The sequence below is a fragment of the Coregonus lavaretus genome, assembly GCF_964263955.1.
Source record: "Coregonus lavaretus genome assembly, chromosome: 9".
Lineage (NCBI taxonomy): Eukaryota > Metazoa > Chordata > Actinopteri > Salmoniformes > Salmonidae > Coregonus > Coregonus lavaretus.
In genome coordinates this window covers 46676806-46698058 of record NC_139996.1, presented here as the reverse complement: position 1 = coordinate 46698058, position 21253 = coordinate 46676806, and the positions used below count along the sequence as shown (strand labels likewise).

General features: G+C 44.6%; 1 protein-coding gene across 2 annotated transcripts in view; it reads left to right on the top strand.

Moving 5' to 3' along the window:
* LOC311134439 (ATP-binding cassette sub-family C member 8-like) overlaps positions 1-21253 on the top strand; it is a gene marked incomplete at both ends in the record, with an annotated part of 127776 nt that overhangs the window by 28949 nt on the left and 77574 nt on the right. For both annotated transcript variants that reach the window (XM_084168121.1, XM_084168120.1), the window contains 4 exons: positions 1104-1268; positions 2558-2713; positions 11103-11237; positions 17889-18051. In XM_084168121.1, coding sequence (XP_084024247.1) covers positions 1104-1268; positions 2558-2713; positions 11103-11237; positions 17889-18051 — 619 coding nt within the window. The remainder of the gene's footprint in view (positions 1-1103; positions 1269-2557; positions 2714-11102; positions 11238-17888; positions 18052-21253) is intronic.

The window sequence follows — 21253 nt, the reverse complement described above, 5'->3', positions numbered from 1 at the left end:
AGAGAGACGGGAGAGAGAGAGACGGGAGAGAGAGAGAGACGGGGAGAGAGAGAGACAGGGAGAGAGAGAGAGACAGGGAGAGAGAGAGACGGGGAGAGAGAGAGAGACAGGGAGAGAGAGAGACAGGGAGAGAGAGAGACAGGGAGAGAGAGAGACCTGCGAAATTATATCTAAGCTAGAATGATGTATTACCTGTCCCAGTATTAATGGCTCCTCAGAGATAGGAGAGATGAGAAATAAGATATCTCTCTCACCTGAGACCATTGACAGCATAATCCAAGGTTAGGGTCAACACCTAAAGGATGACTTCTGTCATTGATTGAACTTCCTTAAGACAGAGGATTTGGTACAGTATGACCCCAACCTTGGTGTGATTCACTGGTAGAACTGAATGACTAAAGACAGCCATCCTGAGTGGCGCAGTGGTCTAAGGCCACTAGAGATCCTGGTTCGAATTCAGGCTCTGTCGTAGCCGGCCGCGACCGGGAGACCCATGGGGCGGCGCACAATTGGCCCAGCGTCGTCCAGGGTAGGGGAGGGAATGGCCGGCAGGGATGTAGCTCAGTTGGTAGAGCATGGCGTTTGCAACGCCAAGTTTGTGGGTTTGATTCCCACGGGGGGCCAGTATGAACATTTAAAAAATAATGTAGGTCGCTCTGGATAAGAGCATCTGCTAAATGACAAAATCATGGATGATCATAATTATCATTATAGTACAGACAGAAAAAGGAAGAGTGTGCCAAGAATAGTTGACATGATCAAGAGTGTTAGCGTGTGTAGTTAGATAAGAAAGATACAGCAGATTACTTTAAGGAGATTGATTGTTCATTGATCATCTTAAGGAATGTCTGGGAGTTATTTTTCTCAACGGGGTAGGAATTAATAGAATTTCCTTATAGAAAATCAAAGCATTTTCCCCTCTGATGTACATATTCTCTTTTATAGATTTTGAAATAACAGTCACAGTCAGACTCGCCATACTGGGATGTGTTTCCTTTGATCCGTTGCCCTCCCTGCTGGCAGCTCCTGTCTATGTGTGTAGTATATTGACTGGGGGTGCTGACTGACTGGGTCAATGTCTGTGTCTCTCGCTTTGATTTCAGATAAAGCTGCTGGGGGTCTACTTTATCTCCTCTCAAGAGTTCTTGGCAAATGCATACGTGCTGGCCGTGCTGCTGTTCTTCGCCCTGATCCTGCAGAGAACCTTCCTCCAGGCCTCGTATTATGTGGCCATCGAGACGGGCATCAACTTACGAGGGGCTATACAGGTACTGTACTGTAGGCCTATATACAGAAGGGACCACATCGCACAAATGATCTCTGCAAACTTTCGCATACATCACACATTGATGTCAATGGAGATTTGTGTGAAGACATTCTGCCCCTTATGCTTATTCTCATTCTCTATTACTTAGAAACAGGGAATTAGTGTCACAAAAGCATCTGCAGTATCAATATTTCAATTTTGAACAGTATGCCTGTCAATGGTAGAAGCCCAGTAGAGCTCATAGAGAGTACAGTCATACATTGTCAATACATACAATTACATACAGGTAACTGGCCAAGTAAAGGAAACCCCAACATAAAGTGTCTTAATAGAGCATTGGGCCACCACGAGCCACCAGAACAGCTTCAATGCGCCTTGGCAGTGTCGAGAGGGATGCGACACCATTCTCCCACGAGAAATTCCATAATTTGGTGTTTTGTTGATGGTGGTGGATAACGCCGTCTCAGCCGCCGCTCCAGAATCTCCCATGTGTTTAATTGGGTTGAGATCTGGTGACTGAGACACACACACACATACACACACACACACACACACACACACACACACACACACACACACACACACACACACTTTATTAAACCCCGTATGCTCCTTCGAGACCCCTTTTTCAAAGTCACTGAAATCTATTCTTCTAGCCATGGTAGCCAAAATAATGGGCAATTGGGCATTTTTATACATGACCCTAAGCATGATGGGATGTTAATTGGTTAATTAACTCAGCAACCACACCTGTTTGGAAGCACCTGCTTTCAATATACTTTGTATCCCTCATTTACTCAAGTGTTTCCTTTATTTTGGCAGTTACCTGTACATTGTCCCTTATTTACATTTACATTTAAGTCATTTAGCAGACGCTCTTATCCAGAGTGACTTACAGTTAGTGAATACATTTTTTTTATTATTTTTTTATACTGGCCCCCCGTGGGAATCGAACCCACAACCCTGGCGTTGCAAACGCCATGCTCTATCAACTGAGCTACATCCCTGCCGGCCATTCCCTCCCCTACCCTGGACGACGCTGGGCCAATTGTGCGCCGCCCATGAGTCTCCCGGTCGCGGCCGGCTGCGACCGGGAGACTCATGTTGTCATTATTATACATGTATAGCGGGGGGGGGACTAAGAATGAGAGTAGCCAAACTACATCACAGGTTAGGTGAGTTATAGTAAGGCGAGGTCCTCTGATAACTACATTATATAACAGGTTTGGGAGGGAGGAGCATTCATTTATCTGTTTCCCTATGATGTGTCTGACTAACTTCTCCTTCCAGACTAAGATCTACAATAAGATAATGCGGCTGTGCACCTCCAACATGTCTATGGGAGAACTGACTGTGGGACAGATCTGCAACCTGGTAGCCATAGATACCAACCAGCTCATGTGGTTCTTCTTCCTCTGTCCCAACCTGTGGGCCATGCCAGTCCAGGTAACACTATTCTGTTCTACTCTACTCTACTTGGTTAGTTTATATACAGATTTATTTGATTCTATTCTATCTGGGTATATTCTGTTTGGTTCTAGTCTACAGTACACTGTAAAGGGATTGCTGTAAATTTGATAGTAATTTACAGGCAGTAAATAGGCAAGAAAGTTACTATATTTCATATTGCAGTACACCTACTGTAATCTAAATACAGTATCACAGCAAGTACTGTGTAATGACACACAGTACAATACTGTAGAATTGACTGTATAGTACTGTAAAAAAAAGTAAATGCTACCATAATCTGAATGAATTCATGAATTAATGGATGAATGAATTCAATTCATTGAGGGGATTGGGTTTTGTATTTCACTGAATTGGGTTTTGTATTTCACAACTTTTTTTAACAGTAATTTACAGGCAATTGGCTGCCAGGATGTTTTTACAGTGTTTTTTGCATCTCTAAAAATACAGTACAGTACTGATTCTGTGGGATGGACTTGCAGTACCATTTGAAATATAGCAATTCTTCCCTCCCCCACAATCTTCCCACAATGTACCAGAATTTACAGTATGCTGCAGTAAAATGTTTCACAGTATTTTACTGTTGATAATATCCAAAATTACAGTGTAAATGACAGTTTTCCATTACAGTGTATTCTAGTCTAATCTACTGTATCAAAGGCAAACGCAGGATATGAGTCAGAAGGGTAGAACAATTAAAAAAGACAGCCAGGCAGAAAAGAAGAAGCACAGCAGGAGGCCCCTATGGATTTGAAATAGATTTATTGCATACTATATATTACAACAGAACAGTGTGACCTTCAGGTTTATGCTCTATGGCATGTATAATTCATGTTAAGCAGTTGTCACGCCCTGTCTCTGGGGACTCTGTTATGTTGAGCCAGGGTGTGTAGAGTCTATGTTATGTGTTTCTATGTTGGCCGGGGTGGTTCTCAATTAGAGGCAACGTGAATCAGCTGTTGCTTGTTGTCTCTGATTGGGAACCATACTTAGGTAGTCGTTTGGCATTTGTGTGGGGTGGTATCTTGTTCCGTGTTGGTTTGTGTTTGTTACCAAGGACTTCACGTATCGTTTTGTTGTTTTTGTTCGTGTGGTGAATATATAATAAAGTATGTTCGCATTCCACGCTGCGCATTGGTCCAATCCTTTTGACGATCGTGACAGAAGATCCCACCATACACTGTGCCAAGCAGCGTGAAGAGGAGAGAGGTTGGACTTGGGAGCAGAGGATGGAGAGTCTGGCGAGAGCCATGGAGGGCATATCCACGGGGGAGAGGCACCCCCAATAAATTTTTAGGGGGGGGCACATGGCATGGGCGACGGGGCTGCTGGAGGCAGATAAAGGGCGAGTTTGTGGACGAGGAGAAAAGGCCACTGGGTTACGGGAGCCATTGGTGATTAGAGGGAGGGAAAGTGTAGAGGCACGGCGAGAGGTACTGAAGTGTGTTGCCAGTCCGGTCCGGCCCGTTCCTGATCCCCGTATAAGGCCAGTGGTGTGTGTTCCCAGTGCGGTCTGGCCTGTTCCTGTCCCTCGCACCAAGCCTGTGATGCGCGTCGCCAGCCCGGTCCGGCCTGTTCCTGCCCCTCGCACCAAGCCTATGGTGCGCGTCGCCAGCCCGGCCCGGCCCGTTCCTGCTCCCCGCACCAAGCCAGTGGTGCGCTTAGTCAGCCCGGTTCGGCCCGTCCCTGCTCCCCGCACCAAGCCAATGGTGCGCGTCGCCAGCCCAGCCCGGCCTGTTCCTGCCCCTCACACCAAGCCAATGGTGCGCGTCGCCAGCCCGGCCCGGCCTGTTCCTGCCCCTCGCACCAAGCCAATGGTGCGCGTCGCCAGCCCGGCCCGGCCTGTTCCTGCCCCTCGCACCAAGCCAATGGTGCGCGTCGCCAGCCCGGCCCGGCCTGTTCCTGCCCCTCGCACCAAGCCAATGGTGCGCGTCGCCAGCCCGGCCCGGCCTGTTCCTGCCCTCCGCACCAAGCCTATGGTGCGCGTCGCCAGCCCGGGCCGGCCTGTTCCTGCTCCCCGCACCAAGCCAATGGTGCGTGTCGCCAGCCCGGCCCGGCCTATTCCTGCTCCCCGCACCAAGCCTGTGGTGCGCATCGTCAGCCCGGTCCGGCCCGTTCCTGCTCCCCGCACCAAGCCAGGGGTGCGCGTCGTCAGCCCGGTCCAGCCCATTCCTGCTCCCCGCACCAAGCCAATGGTGCGCGTCGCCAGCCCGGTCCGGCCCATTCCTGCTCCCCGCACCAAGCCTGTGGTGCGCGTCGTCAGTCCGGCACAGCCCGTGCCCGTTTCACCGGTGCCTGGTCAGGTACCACACCGGAGCCTAAGCAATCCGCTCCACCGATGTCCAGTCCAGCTCCAGCCAGCGGGGCCAGACCAGACCAGGGGCGCTACGGGGGGGTTGTTAGAGGGTGGTGGTCAAGCCCGGAGCCGGATCCGCCTCCGAGGAGGAATGCCCACCCGGCCCTCCCCTGTTCGGTTTATGTTTGGTGCGGTCGCAGTCCGCGCCTTTGGGGGGGGTAGTGTCACGCCCTGGCTCTGGGGACTCTGTTATGTTGAGCCAGGGTGTGTAGAGTCTATGTTATGTGTTTCTATGTTGGCCGGGGTGGTTCTCAATCAGAGGCAACGTGAATCAGCTGTTGCTTGTTGTCTCTGATTGGGAACCATACTTAGGTAGTCGTTTGGCATTTGTGTGGGGTGGTATCTTGTTCCGTGTTGGTTTGTGTTTGTTACCAAGGACTTCACGTATCGTTTTGTTGTTTTTGTTCGTGTGGTGAATATATAATAAAGTATGTTCGCATTCCACGCTGCGCATTGGTCCAATCCTTTTGACGATCGTGACAGCAGTGATGATCTCTCATATCCTTTCTCTAAATCCATACATGGAAATGGAAGGAAGGTGTTGGTGGAAAAAAATTACATTTGAAATATACTGAACCAAAATATAAACACAACATTTAAAGTGTTGGTCCCATGTTTAATGAGCTGAAATAAAAGATCCCAAAAATTGTCCATACGCACAAAAAGCGTATTTAAAATCAAATCAAATCACATTTTTTTTGCCACATGCGCCGAATACAACAGGTGTAGACCTTACAGTGAAATGCTTACTTATAAGCCCTTAACCAACAATGCAGTAAAAAAATAAAAAGATAAGTAAAAAAAATGCAAATATTCCAGGTAGCCATGATTAGCTGTTCAGGAGTCTTATGGTTTGGGGGTAGAAGCTGTTAAGAATCCTTTTGGATCTAGACTTGGTGCTCCGGTACCGCTTACCATGCGGTAGCAGAGAGAACAGTCTATGACTACGGTGGCTGGAGTCTTTGACAATTTTTAGGGCCTTCCTCTGACACCGCCTGGTATAGAGGTCCTGGATGGCAGGAAGCTTGTCTGGGCCGTACGCACTTCCCTCTGTAGTGCCTTTGCGGTCGGAGGCCAAGCAGTTGCCATACCAGGCGGTGATGCAATCAATCAGGATGCTCTTGATGGTGTAGCTGTACAACTTTTTGAGGATCTGAGGACCCATGACAAATCTTTTCAGTGTCCTGAGGGGGAATAGGCTTTGTCGTGCCCTTTTCACGACTGTCTTGGTGTTTGGACCATGGTAGTTTGTTGGTGATGTGGACACCAAGGAACTTGAAGCTCTCAACCTGTTCCACTACAGCCCCGTCGATGAGAATGGGGGTGTGCTGAGTACTCTTTTTTCCCCCTGTAGTCCACAATCATCTCCTTTGTCTTGATCACGTTGAGGGAGAGGTTGTTATCCTGGCACCACACAGCCAGGTCTCTGACCTCCTCCCTATAGGCTGTCTCATCGTTGTCGGTGATCAGGTATACCACTGTTGTGTCGTCGGCAAACTTAATGATGGTGTTGGAGTCGTTCCTGATCAAGCAGTCATGGGTGAACAGTGAGTACAGGAGGGGACTGAGCACGCACCCCTGAGGTGCAGAGGGAGGTGTTTAGTCCCAGGGTCCTTAGCTTAGTGATGAGCTTTGAGGGCACTATGGTGTTGAACGCTGAGCTGTAGTCAATGAATAGCATTCTCACGTAGGTGTTCCTCTTGTCCAGGTGGGAAAGAGCAGTTGGAGTGCAATAGAGATTGCATCATCTGTGGATCTGTTGGGGTGGTATGCAAATTGGAGTGGGTCTAGGGTTTCTGGGATAATGGTGTTGATGTGAGCCATGACCAGCCTTTCAAAGCACTTAACGCTACAGACGTGAGTGCTACAGGTCGGTAGTCATTTAGGCAGGTTATCTTAGTGTTCTTGGGCACAGGGACTATGGTGGTCTGCTTGAAACATGTTGGTATTACAGACTCAGTCAGCGACATGTTGAATATTGTCAGTGAAGACACTTGCCAGTTGGTCAGCGCATGCTCGGAGTACACGTCCTGGTAATCCGTCTGGCCCTGCGGCCTTGTGAATGTTGACCTGCTTAAAAGTCTTACTCACATCGGCTACGGAGAGCGTGATCACATAGTCATCCGGAACAGCTGATGCTCTCATGCATGCTTCAGTGTAGCTTGCCTCGAAGCGAGCATAGAAGTGATTTAGCTCGTCTGGTAGGCTTGTGTCACTTGGCAGCTTGTGGCTGTGCTTCCCTTTGTAGTCTGAAATAGTTTTCAAGCCCTGCCACATCCGACGAGCGTCGGAGCCACTGTAGTGTGATTCAATCTTAGTCCTGTATTGAAGCTTTGCCGGTTCGTCGGAGGGCATAGCGGGATTTCTTATAGCGTCCGGGTTAGAGTCCCGCTCCTTGAAAGCTCAGCTCTACCCTTTAGCTCAGTGCGGATGTTGCCTTTAATCCATGGCTTCTGGTTGGGGTATGTACGTACGGTCAATGTGGGAACGACGTCATCGATGCACTTATTGATGAAGCCAGTGACTGATGTGGTGTACTCCTCAATGCTATCGGAAGAATCCCGGAACATATTCCAATCTGTGCTAGCAAAAGAGTCCTGTAGCTTAGCATCTGCGTCCTCTGACCACTTCCTTATTATCCGAGTCACTGGTGCTTCCTGGTTTAGTTTTTGCTTATAAGCAGGAATCAGGAGGATCGAGTTATGGTCAGATTTGCCAAATGGAGGGCGAGGGAGAGCTTTGTACGCGTCTCTGTGTGTGGAGTAAAGGTGGTCTAGAGTTTTTTTTCCGTCTGGTTGCACATTTAACATGCTGGTAGAAATTAGATAGAACGGATTTAAGTTTCCCTGCATTAAAGTCCCCGGCCACTAGGAGCTCTGCCTCTGGATGAGCGTTTTCCTGTTTACTTATGGCCTTATACAGCTCATTGAGTGCAATCTTAGTGCCAGCATCGGTTTGTGGTGGTAAATAGACAGCTACAAAAACTCTCTTGGTAAATAGCGTGGTCTACAGCTTATCATGAGATACTCTACCTCAGGCAAGCAAAACCTCGAGACTTCCTTAGTATTAGATTTTATGCACCAGCTGTTGTTTACAAATATACACAGACCGCCACCCCTTGTCTTAACGGAGTCAGCCGTTCTATCCTGCCGATGTAGCGTATATCCCGCCAGCTGTATGTTATCCATGTCGTCGTTCAGCCACGACTCGGTGAAACATAAGATATTACAGTTTTTAATGTACAGTTGGTAGGATAACCTTAATCTTAGGTCGTCCAATTTATTTTTAAATGATTGAATTACAAATAATGCGAAAAAAACACACCCCTTGGTTAGAGGGCTGTAAAACGGCAGCCATCTTCTCCGGTGCTCAAATTTTGTGCACAAATTCGTTTACATCCCTGTTATTCTGCATTTCTACTTTGCCAAGATAATCCATCCACCTGACAGATGTGGCATATCAAGAAGCTGATTAACCTCAAGGATCTGACCCTTTTTTCCCATTTTTTTGCCTAAAAAGACATAACCAAATCTAACTGCCTGTAGCTCAGGACCTGAAGCAAGGATATGCATATTCTTGATACCATTTGAAAGGAAACACTTTGAAGTTTGTGAAATGTGAAATTAAGGTAGGAGAATATAACACATCAGATCTGGTAAAAGATAATACAAACAAAAAACATGCATTTTCTATTAATTTTTTTGTTCCATCATCTTTGAAATGCAAGAGAAAGGCCACAATATAATATTGCAGTTTAGGCGCAATTTAGCAGTGTGTGTGCAAAGTTTCAGATTGATCCAGTGAAGCATTGCAATACTGGACTATTTTGTATCAAGTCTGCCCAAATGTGCCGAATTGGTCAATTGATAAATTTTCAATTACATAACAATAGAGAACATACAAAAATGATATGGTAATACAAAATGTAAGTTTACACACTCCCAGGAATGTCATACATGATGGATCATTAGCTACGAAAGTTAACTTTCATACATCTAGATGGCCGGGCGGGGTGGGTGTGGAGCCAGAGACAGCAGGGGTTCAAACTGTAGAACCCAGTTCCTACATTTGAATATAAAAATTGATTTGATCAAACAAAACTATGCTACATTTTATCTCTGGGACCCTCAGGATGACAAATCAGAGCAAGATTACTGAATGTAAGTACATTATTTACCTTCAGAGGTGAATGTATCAAACCAGTTGCCGTGATACGTTTTTTGTTGTTGTGCACTCTCCTCAAACAATAGCATGGTATTTTTTCACTGCAATAGCTACTGTAAATTGGACAGTGCAGTTAGATTAACAAGAATTTAAGCTTTCTGCCCATATAAGACATGTCTATGTCCTGGAAAGTTTGCTGTCACTTACAGCAGTTATGCTAATTACATTAGCGCACGTTAGCTCAACCGTTCCGTATACGGGACACCGATCCCGTAGAGGTTAAACAGCATGGTCATTACACAGGTGCACCTTGTGCTGGGGACAATAAAAGGCCACTCTAAACTGTGCAGTTTTGTCTCACAGTGCAATGCACAGATGTCTCAAGTTTTGAGGGAACATGCAATTGGCATGCAGACTGCAGGAATGTCCACCAGAGCTGTTGCCAGAGAATTGAATGTTCATTTCTCTACCATAAGCCACCTCCAACGTTGTTTTAGAGAATTTGGCAGTACGTCCAAACGGCCTCACAACCACAGACCACGTGTAACCACACCAGCCCAGGACCTCCACATTTGACTTCTTCACCTGCGGGATCGTCTTACACCAGCCAACCGGACAGCTGATGAAACTGTGGGTTTGCACAACCAAATAATTTCTGCACTAACTGTCAGAAACCGTCTCATGGAAGCTCATCTGCGTGATCTTTATCCTCACCAAGGTCTTGACCTGACTGCAGTTCGGTGTCGTAACCAACTTCAGTGGGAAAATGCTCACCTTCGATGGCCACTGGCACACTGGAGAAGTGTGCTCTTCATGGATTAATCCCGGTATCAACTGTACTGGGCAGATGGCAGACAGCGTGTATGGCGTCATGTGGGTGAGCGGTTTGCTGCTGTCAATGTTGTGAACAGAGTGCCCCATTGTGGCCGTGGGGTTATGATATGGGCAGGCATAAGCTACAGACAATGAACACAATTGCATTTTATCAATGGCAATTTGAATGCACAGAGATACCGTGAAGAGATCCTGAGGCCCATTGTTGTGCCATTCATCCGCCGCCATCACCTCATGATAATGCACGGCCCCATATCGCATGGATATGTACACAATTCCTGGAAGCTGAAAATGTCCCAGTTCTTCCATGGTCTGCATACTCACCAGACATGTCACCCATTGAGCATGTTTGGGATGCTCTGGATCAATGTGTACGACAGCGTGTTCCATTTCCCGCGAATATCCAGCAACTTCGCACAGCCATTGAATAGGAGAGGGACAACATTCCACAGGCCACAATCAACAGCCTGATCAACTCTATGCGAAGGAGATGTTGCGCTGCATGAGTCAAATGGTGGTCACACCAGATACTGACTGGTTTTCTGATCCACACCCCTATCTTTTTTTTTTTTTGTATCTGTGACCAACAGATGCATATCTGTATTCCCAGTCATGTGAAATCCATAGATTTGGGCCTAATGAATTGATTTCAATTGACTGTTTTCCTTATAGGAACAGTAACTCAGTAAAATCTTTGAAATTGTTGCATGTTGCGTTTATATTTTTGTTCAATGTAGTATGCTAGTATGGGTTTTTGGACACGGTCAGTTTCTCCTACCACACTCTCTCTCTCTCAAGGTCAAGGGGAGACAGGTTAATGGCATATTGTGTTTGTGTGTGTGCTTGTGTGTGTGTGTGTGTGTGTGTGAGAGAGAGAGATAGAGAGAGAAGCTGCGATTCACACATGTTCCACTAAATTGCATGTCCAATCAGGCGTACAATCCAATTTTCCCTGATCTTAACATTTCCCAAGGTTTAAAATGCCCAAACAACATTCTGTATTGTATTCTTCAGATCATTGTGGGAGTGATTCTGCTCTACTACCTCCTGGGGATCAGTGCCTTGATCGGGGCCACAGTCATCGCTGTCCTGGCCCCTGTCCAGTACTTTGTGGCCACCAAGCTGTCCCAAGCACAGAAGAGCACCCTGGTGAGTAATAAATGCCATTTAGATGACACTTTTATCCAAAGCGATTCACAGTCATGGCCAGAGATGGGCAGTATTTCTGTTACATGTATTTTAAATACGTATTTAATTACTTTTGAATTATTTTTGAGTATTTTGTCATTTGTGTTACACTGGCCTGGGTAACCCTTTTATATTAAGTTGCATCTATTACTATGTAACTACATAGTAATAAATGTAGTAACAACATAGTTAAGAGGGTAATACTATGTAATGACATGGTATTAAGGTTGTAGTGCTATCAGTTATTACACAATTGGAACAAGGAATGTTTACTTACGCATCCACTTGCTGAAGGTTTTCCACATGTGTAACTACTGATGTTAATAAAGCCGCATACAAACATGGTCTCTTTTTTGCTTTATTGAGTAAGGCAGCTCCAAAATGCAGGTGTTTCTGTGGTGGTGGAGCAGCCAGCGGAAAATACAGAGCGTAGGTGTTGGTAATGTTCTCTAGTTGTGCCGTGATTGACTCAGTGTTCTGTCACTCATGGGTACACTACGTCACTGCCAAGTCTAAGGGTAGAGCTAGAAAATTCAAGCCCCTTTGGTGCTGCCATGGAGTTACATTAGAAGTGCCCATCCATGAAGGCTCAAGGTCATTGGCCACAGATAAAATGACATCAAATCACGTTATATCTACAGTAGCTTTGATTGGACTGATCATGTCAACATCATACTTTCAAAATTTTTGCTAGCAGTCATCATCATGAATCAAGTCGACAATCTACTGGCAAATCCTTTTTAATCCTTGTCATATGAAGAGAAATAATGAAGAGAAATTATAGATAAAACGTATCGGTGCTCATCGGCCATTGGACATAAACATTACACAACAAGTTGGAAATCGCAAATTCAACAATGAGTGGTTTGGAAGGAATCAGTGGCTAACTGCAAGCATTGCAAAGCAATCACTAGCCTGCTATTCAGTGGAGTGGCTGTGTGGTCCCAAGTCTGGGATTAAGGGTCTCTTTTCCAAGCTTAAAATGATAAACATTCAACATTGGCCATGCTGTCAATGAAGCATGATTTGAGCCGCGCTCAAAACAACTTAACTCGGAGCTGCGAAATCTGACTTCAGTGAGTTCAAGACAACTGGGAACTCGGGAAAAACGAGCTCCGACTGGGAGAATACGTTTTGAACGGTCAGACAACTCAAAATTGTAAATCCGGAACTCGGGCCTCTTTCTAGATCTACGACCTGAAGATCACTGACGTCATCATGATTCAACCTTGTTTTTTTCCCGAGTTCCCAGTTGTCTTGAAAGCACCATAAATCCAGAGAATGCCAGACTTTGATGACAAAATTTGCCCACGAAAGACCTCCGCGCCACCTTCCTGTTCAAGTGAGCACAGCACAACAACGTGAGTCCAAAAATGTATTGTATGCTGCTGCATAAATGATGTAATATGCCAGGGAGATATGTATACTGTAGCTAAGAAAGTAATACTAAGTGTATGTTGTGTAGTAAGCTGTTAGTAGCCCATGTGCCTCACCCTAATAATTTGGTCTATTTTCCCCTCTTAATTTCGCCTACTGTTCTGACTTTGTGGTGCACATGTAGCCTATAACCTGTTTTAGAGAAATGTAATCATCGAATATTGTAAGAGCTTTCATTGTCTGCTTATAAGTCTCCCGAGTGGCGCAGTGGTCTAAGGCACTGCATCGCAGTGCTAGCTGTGCCACTAGAGATCCTGGTTCGAATCCAGGCTCTGTCGTAGCCGGCCGCGACTGGGAGACCCATGGGGCGGCGCACAATTGGCCCAGCGTCGTCCAGGGTATGGGAGGGAATGGCCGGCAGGGATGTAGCTCAGTTGGTAGAGCATGGCGTTTATGTATGCACTCACTACCTGTAAGTCGCTCTGGATAAGAGCGTCTGCTAAATGACTACAATGTAATATGCCCCCTTTATTTATCTTACTTTGTGTACAGGGAGAATACTGTAAGAACGGCCCATGTTCTGAATTCTGTCGCTGTACATTTCAAAAGTGCTGAACAAATAGTTATATTGACTACGTCTGTCCTAGCTCGCTCATTAATGTCTTAATTGAAATTACAGATTGCCTCTTATTCACTTGTCGTCCCCTTATGCCATAGTTTGTACATCTCAATTGTCAGTAGAAACCACATTTGTTTAAGCAAGTCAGCCATATCAGCTTTGTTTTTTTTAAAGGCAGTAAATGAGGCTGAATGAACTGTTTTGCAGACAGTCAAGGCTCCGCTGATAGCCAGGTGTAGCAGTGGTAAGGTGTTGGGACTGCTGTTGGGACTGCTGTTGGGACAGCTTTATGTAGGCCCTAACAGTTTGTGGGCACCGTTTGTCACCGTTATAGTGCATTGAATGTATTGTTTAGTGTTGTGTAGTGGCTTTGCTGGCATGCATCCCACATTATTTTTGTTTTGCCCCACCAAGATTTACATGCTAAAATCGCCACTGATGTTATTAACACAATCCAAAATCTGACCTTGTTACATGTAACTACAAGGTGCCACTACCATCGAATCCACATGCAATACCAGGGTTAAATAGGCTAAGACCAGGTTACAACAATTGTAACAAGGCACACCCTTGTCATTAACTACTGGTCATTTTCAATGTGTTTATTTCTATGTTATGACCTGGCTCAAAGGCTATACTGAATCAAGTATAATGTAAAAACAATGGCGTTACATAGGATATACTTGTAATTATCATGTACCTACCCAGGAGCAAGCAACTTAATGTAACGTGAGGGTATAATCTTTGTAATTACGATGTAGTTACAATGTAATAACCTTTGCAGAAAATAGGCTAACCAGGAGAAATTAGGAGACAGGAGAACATTAGGTATAACCCTTTATAACAATCTTTAACAACCAACTCTGTAATTACAATTTTATTACAAGGTATATACTACTACTGTATCTACTGTATTTACAATGTACTTACCCTGGAGCAAGCAACTTAATGTAAAGTGAAGTGACATTTTTAATGACTTTGTACTTACAATATAACAACCCTTGCAGACAATAGGCTAACCAGGAGAAATAAGGAGACAGGAGAACGTTCTTCTCAGTTTGACTTTTCTTTAATAGATTTTACAAATATTCATATTCAAACTATTCAAATTAAATTCTAAATTTCAGACTTAAAGCAATAATTATTATTAAAACATACTAACTAGTTAGTAAAACATACTAACACAGGGTGGTAAAGCTAGCTAGCATTTCCCCCCCAAAAAAATTCCTCAGCAAGTGGTATTCTGGGTACCAGTCTCTACCGTTCCACTCTTTGGCAGAGACTGGCAACCAGGCTAAGCAAGTGGATGTGTAATTACACATTCCTTGTTCCAATTGTGTAATAACTGATAGCGCTAAAATCTTATTACCACGCATTTACATAGTAATACCTGTGTAACTACTATGTTGTTACTACAGTTATTACTGTGTAATTACATAGTAAACTGGGAAACTTAATGTAAAGGGTTACCCTGGCCTGAACTACAATCAAATGTATTTTGTAACGAGATACTTTTGAGACCTGTAATTTGTACACAATAGCGGTTCACAATTTTGTGGCACCCTTTCACCCTGCATTGGTATCAGAAGTCTGACTGCACAATGGTGTGATAAGAGTGTCTGCTAAATGACCAAAATGTCAATGTAAAAATGAACACTTGCAAAGCATGCTGGGATTTATTCTAATGAGCTCCGTCCCCAAAACAAGGCCAATAATAATATTTTATCTAGTTGTAGTACTCTGCAAAAGTATTTAAATTGGACACATTGGTCTTTAGACTATCTTGTAGGTGTAACAAGATACATTTTGATGTATCTTTTGCCCGTCTCTGGTCATGCCTGCATACATTTTACATACGGTGGTCCTGGGAATTGAACACACTATCGGGCGTTGGAAGCCCCATACTCTACCAACTGAGCTACAGTAGGACCCTTCAATAAGCAGTTAGCAGTTAGACAAACAGTGTTCTGTGTGGGCTCTGACCTATCACTGTTCCAAGGAGACCGACTGCACTGCCATCTTGGCAAACAGTCTGGGTATGTTTTGATTTTATCTTCCTGGTGGGAGAGATTAGAGAGTAGATGTCATGAGACTGCTGAATTAAGGTGCGTGATCCTTTTATAGTAAACACACACACCCTCAGATATTGGATAACCGTTGTTATCTTACTGATAATAACCAAGTGGATTGGTAAGAAACAATAGTATTTTTCAACCATAATCTCTTCATTAATCACGTAACATGTCTTCCTGCTTCGTCTGCCTCTCTCTCTAAATACACTGTTCATTTCTATAATACCATGCTACTGTAATACATAAGTATGTATACCACTAGCTTAATTGTCTGAGATTAAGTACTGTATCTTTCATGACAATTATTCTGTTCTGATATTCTTGTGTGTACTACGGTATAGGACTACTCTATGTTTTTCTGTGTTATGATACTGTACAAGAGCGCTCCAGTCTGTCACGATCGTCATAATGAGTGGACCAAGGCGCAGCGTGATATGCGTACATCTCTTTAATAGTGTACTTAGCAACACGATACAAATAACAAAACAACAAAACGAAACGTGAAGTCCTCGGTCATACACAAACCTACACGGAACAAGATCCCACGAATCACAAGTGCACAAAAGGCTGCCTAAGTATGGTTCCCAATCAGAGACAACAAGCAACAGCTGATTCTCGTTGCCTCTGATTGAGAACCACCCCGGCCAACATAGAAACACATAACCTAGAACAGAACATAGGAAACGAAACATAGACACTACACAAATAAATTAACACCCTGGCTCAACATACAAGAGTCCCCAGAGCCAGGGCGTGACACAGTCATTCAATCAATCAATCACATTTATTTATAAAGTCCTTTTTATATCAGCAGATGTCACAAAGTGCTTATACAGAAACCCAGCCTAAAACAGCAAGCAATGCAGATGTGGAAGCAGATGTTTGTGTGTATTTTGATATAGAAATTCTCCAGTCATTCAGATGTTTGTGTGTATCATCCTAAAGGAGTACTCCAGTCATTCAGATGTGTGTGTATCATCCTAAAGGAGTACTCCAGTCATTCAGATGTGTGTGTATCATACTAAAGGAGTACTCCAGTCATTCAGATGTGTGTGTATCATCCTAAAGGAGTACTCCAGTCATTCAGATGTGTGTGTATCATCCTAAAGGAGTACTCCAGTCATTCAGATGTGTGTGTATCATCCTAAAGGAGTACTCCAGTCATTCAGATGTGTGTGTATCATCCTAAAGGAGTACTCCAGTCATTCAGATGTGTGTGTATCATCCTAAAGGAGTACTCCAGTCATTCAGATGTGTGTGTATCATCCTAAAGGAGTACTCCAGTCATTCAGATGTGTGTGTATCATCCTAAAGGAGTACTCCAGTCATTCAGATGTGTGTGTATCATCCTAAAGGAGTACTCCAGTCATTCAGATGTGTGTGTATCATCCTAAAGGAGTACTCCAGTCATTCAGATGTGTGTGTATCATCCTAAAGGAGTACTCCAGTCATTCAGATGTGTGTGTATCATCCTAAAGGAGTACTCCAGTCATTCAGATGTGTGTGTATCATCCTAAAGGAGTACTCCAGTCATTCAGATGTGTGTGTATCATCCTAAAGGAGTACTCCAGTCATTCAGATGTGTGTGTATCATCCTAAAGGAGTACTCCAGTCATTCAGATGTGTGTGTATCATCCTAAAGGAGTACTCCAGTCATTCAGATGTGTGTGTATCATCCTAAAGGAGTACTCCAGTCATTCAGATGTGTGTGTATCATCCTAAAGGAGTACTCCAGTCATTCAGATGTGTGTGTATCATCCTAAAGGAGTACTCCAGTCATTCAGATGTGTGTGTATCATCCTAAAGGAGTACTCCAGTCATTCAGATGTGTGTGTATCATCCTAAAGGAGTACTCCAGTCATTCAGATGTGTGTGTATCATCCTAAAGGAGTACTCCAGTCATTCAGATGTGTGTGTATCATCCTAAAGGAGTACTCCAGTCATTCAGATGTGTGTGTATCATCCTAAAGGAGTACTCCAGTCATTCAGATGTGTGTGTATCATCCTAAAGGAGTACTCCAGTCATTCAGATGTGTGTGTATCATCCTAAAGGAGTACTCCAGTCATTCAGATGTGTGTGTATCATCCTAAAGGAGTACTCCAGTCATTCAGATGTGTGTGTATCATCCTAAAGGAGTACTCCAGTCATTCAGATGTGTGTGTATCATCCTAAAGGAGTACTCCAGTCATTCAGATGTGTGTGTATCATCCTAAAGGAGTACTCCAGTCATTCAGATGTGTGTGTATCATCCTAAAGGAGTACTCCAGTCATTCAGATGTGTGTGTATCATCCTAAAGGAGTACTCCAGTCATTCAGATGTGTGTGTATCATCCTAAAGGAGTACTCCAGTCATTCAGATGTGTGTGTATCATCCTAAAGGAGTACTCCAGTCATTCAGATGTGTGTGTATCATCCTAAAGGAGTACTCCAGTCATTCAGATGTGTGTGTATCATCCTAAAGGAGTACTCCAGTCATTCAGATGTGTGTGTATCATCCTAAAGGAGTACTCCAGTCATTCAGATGTGTGTGTATCATCCTAAAGGAGTACTCCAGCGAGCGGTTGAAGAAGACCAATGAGCTGCTGCGGGGCATCAAGCTGCTGAAGCTGTACGCCTGGGAACACATCTTTTGTCACAGTGTGGAGGAGACCAGGGCCAAGGAGCTCACCAGCCTGGAGGCCTTCGCCCTCTATACATCCATATCTAGTAGGTTACCTTACCTCCCTCTATACATCCATATCTAGTAGGTTACCTTACCTCCCTCTACACATCCATATCTAGTAGGTTACCTTACCTCCCTCTACACATCCATATCTAGTAGGTTACCTTACCTCCCTCTACACATCCATATCTAGTAGGTTTTACCTTACCTCCCTCTATACATCCATATCTAGTAGGTTACCTTACCTCCCTCTACACATCCATATCTAGTAGGTTACCTTACCTCCCTCTACACATCCATATCTAGTAGGTTACCTTACCTCCCTCTACACATCCATATCTAGTAGGTTTTACCTTACCTCCCTCTATACATCCATATCTAGTAGGTTACCTTACCTCCCTCTATACATCCATATCTAGTAGGTTACCTTACCGCCCTCTATACATCCATATCTAGTAGGTTACCTTACCTCCCTCTATACATCCATATCTAGTAGGTTTTACCTTACCTCCCTCTATACATCCATATCTAGTAGGTTACCTTACCTCCCTCTACACATCCATATCTAGTAGGTTACCTTACCTCCCTCTACACATCCATATCTAGTAGGTTACCTTACCTCCCTCTACACATCCATATCTAGTAGGTTACCTTACCTCCCTCTACACATCCATATCTAGTAGGTTACCTTACCTCCCTCTACACATCCATATCTAGTAGGTTACCTTACCTCCCTCTACACATCCATATCTAGTAGGTTACCTTACCTCCCTCTACACATCCATATCTAGTAGGTTACCTTACCTCCCTCTACACATCCATATCTAGTAGGTTACCTTACCTCCCTCTACACATCCATATCTAGTAGGTTACCTTACCTCCCTCTACACATCCATATCTAGTAGGTTACCTTACCTCCCTCTACACATCCATATCTAGTAGGTTACCTTACCTCCCTCTACACATCCATATCTAGTAGGTTACCTTACCTCCCTCTATACATCCATATCTAGTAGGTTACCTTACCTCCCTCTATACATCCATATCTAGTAGGTTACCTTACCTCCCTCTACACATCCATATCTAGTAGGTTACCTTACCTCCCTCTACACATCCATATCTAGTAGGTTACCTTACCTCCCTCTACACATCCATATCTAGTAGGTTACCTTACCTCCCTCTATACATCCATATCTAGTAGGTTACCTTACCTCCCTCTACACATCCATATCTAGTAGGTTACCTTACCTCCCTCTATACATCCATATCTAGTAGGTTACCTTACCTCCCTCTATACATCCATATCTAGTAGGTTACCTTACCTCCCTCTATACATCCATATCTAGTAGGTTACCTTACCTCCCTCTATACATCCATATCTAGTAGGTTACCTTACCTCCCTCTATACATCCATATCTAGTAGGTTACCTTACCTCCCTCTACACATCCATATCTAGTAGGTTACCTTACCTCCCTCTACACATCCATATCTAGTAGGTTACCTTACCTCCCTCTACACATCCATATCTAGTAGGTTACCTTACCTCCCTCTACACATCCATATCTAGTAGGTTACCTTACCTCCCTCTACACATCCATATCTAGTAGGTTTTACCTTACCTCCCTCTATACATCCATATCTACTAGGTTACCTTACCTCCCTCTACACATCCATATCTAGTAGGTTACCTTACCTCCCTCTACACATCCATATCTAGTAGGTTACCTTACCTCCCTCTACACATCCATATCTAGTAGGTTACCTTACCTCCCTCTATACATCCATATCTAGTAGGTTTTACCTTACCTCCCTCTACACATCCATATCTAGTAGGTTACCTTACCTCCCTCTACACATCCATATCTAGTAGGTTACCTTACCTCCCTCTACACATCCATATCTAGTAGGTTACCTTACCTCCCTCTACACATCCATATCGATTAGTTACCGGAGTGTAACTCCAGTTCTATGAGTGGAGCGGAGCCCCATAGGGGAGCTCTGCTCCTAATGGTTTACCCTCTGCCCTAAGGCAGCAGCAGCCTGAGACAAAATTATGCACACACCTACAGCCAATAGGAGTACAGGTGTCCCTATAAGAGGGGACGCTTCCCCTCAATCAGCCTCCCGAGATATTTTTCTTCAGCGAGACTAGAGAGGGTCGGCAGGGCCTTAAGTCCTATGGGGCTCTGCTCCACTCATAGAACTGGAGTTACACTCCGGTAACTAATCGTTCTATATCGTGGAGCTCCGCCCCATAGGGGAGCTCTGCTCCTAATGGTTTAAGGCGGAGCGTAGCGCTCCAAAATGTACTCCCTGCCGAGCCTAACACTTCCCATCAAAACGAGAAAGTCAGGCCCAGCAATGGCTGTAACCGAGTCCCGCAGTACTGCAACTAAAAAACCCTACGGGCGTCACAATATACCGCGTCATCGGTTAAAAGACCCGCCCCACCTAGTCCAATGGCAATGCCAATGACTAGTGGGCAGATCACCAGAATAGAAGCCATACTAATCTGTACTAGCAGATAGATGTGCCTCAATATCCTGTGAAAACACTACCGACCACTAATGGAATGACATCAAATGTCACTCTACATTATGAACGCGGTAGACCGCCTCACTCACTCAATGGAATCCCAGAGATTAGTGGGCAGGAACAAAACATGAGTCATACTAACTGAGCGAGCAGATAGATGACCTCATATTCTGTTAATCCACGCATGCCTCTACTGTACTGAGCTTGTCAGTCAGGATTCATGCCACAAAATATGTTTTCTCATCCAAAGCGGACCTGATGGAAACCCAGTCCATAGTCCTGCTTTTCCCTCTCTTCCTAGCTCCAGATCTCCCTTCAGCTATGCTGAGTACAGACCGAGCCAAAGAGTTAGAAAACACATCTGTTAAAGACACGTCTTCCTAACCAAAAGCGGACCTGATGGAAACCTGTGTCCACAGTCCTGCTTCTCCTCTCCTTCTTGCTCAAGATCTCCCTTCAGCCACGCTGAGTACAGATCGAGCCAGAGAATTGGAAGACATATCTAAGAGATAGAAACGGATAAATGGAGACGGCGTCGACCAGGATGCTGCTCTACAGATATCCTCTACTCCCGTTCCTCTAAAAAGGGCAGTAGAAGCCGCTACTCCACGAGTGGAGTGAGCTCTGATACCCTGAGGCAATTGCCGCCCTGCTACCTCATAAGCTGTCTCAATGCCTTCGCAAAGCCAGTGAGACAGCCTCTGTTTTGA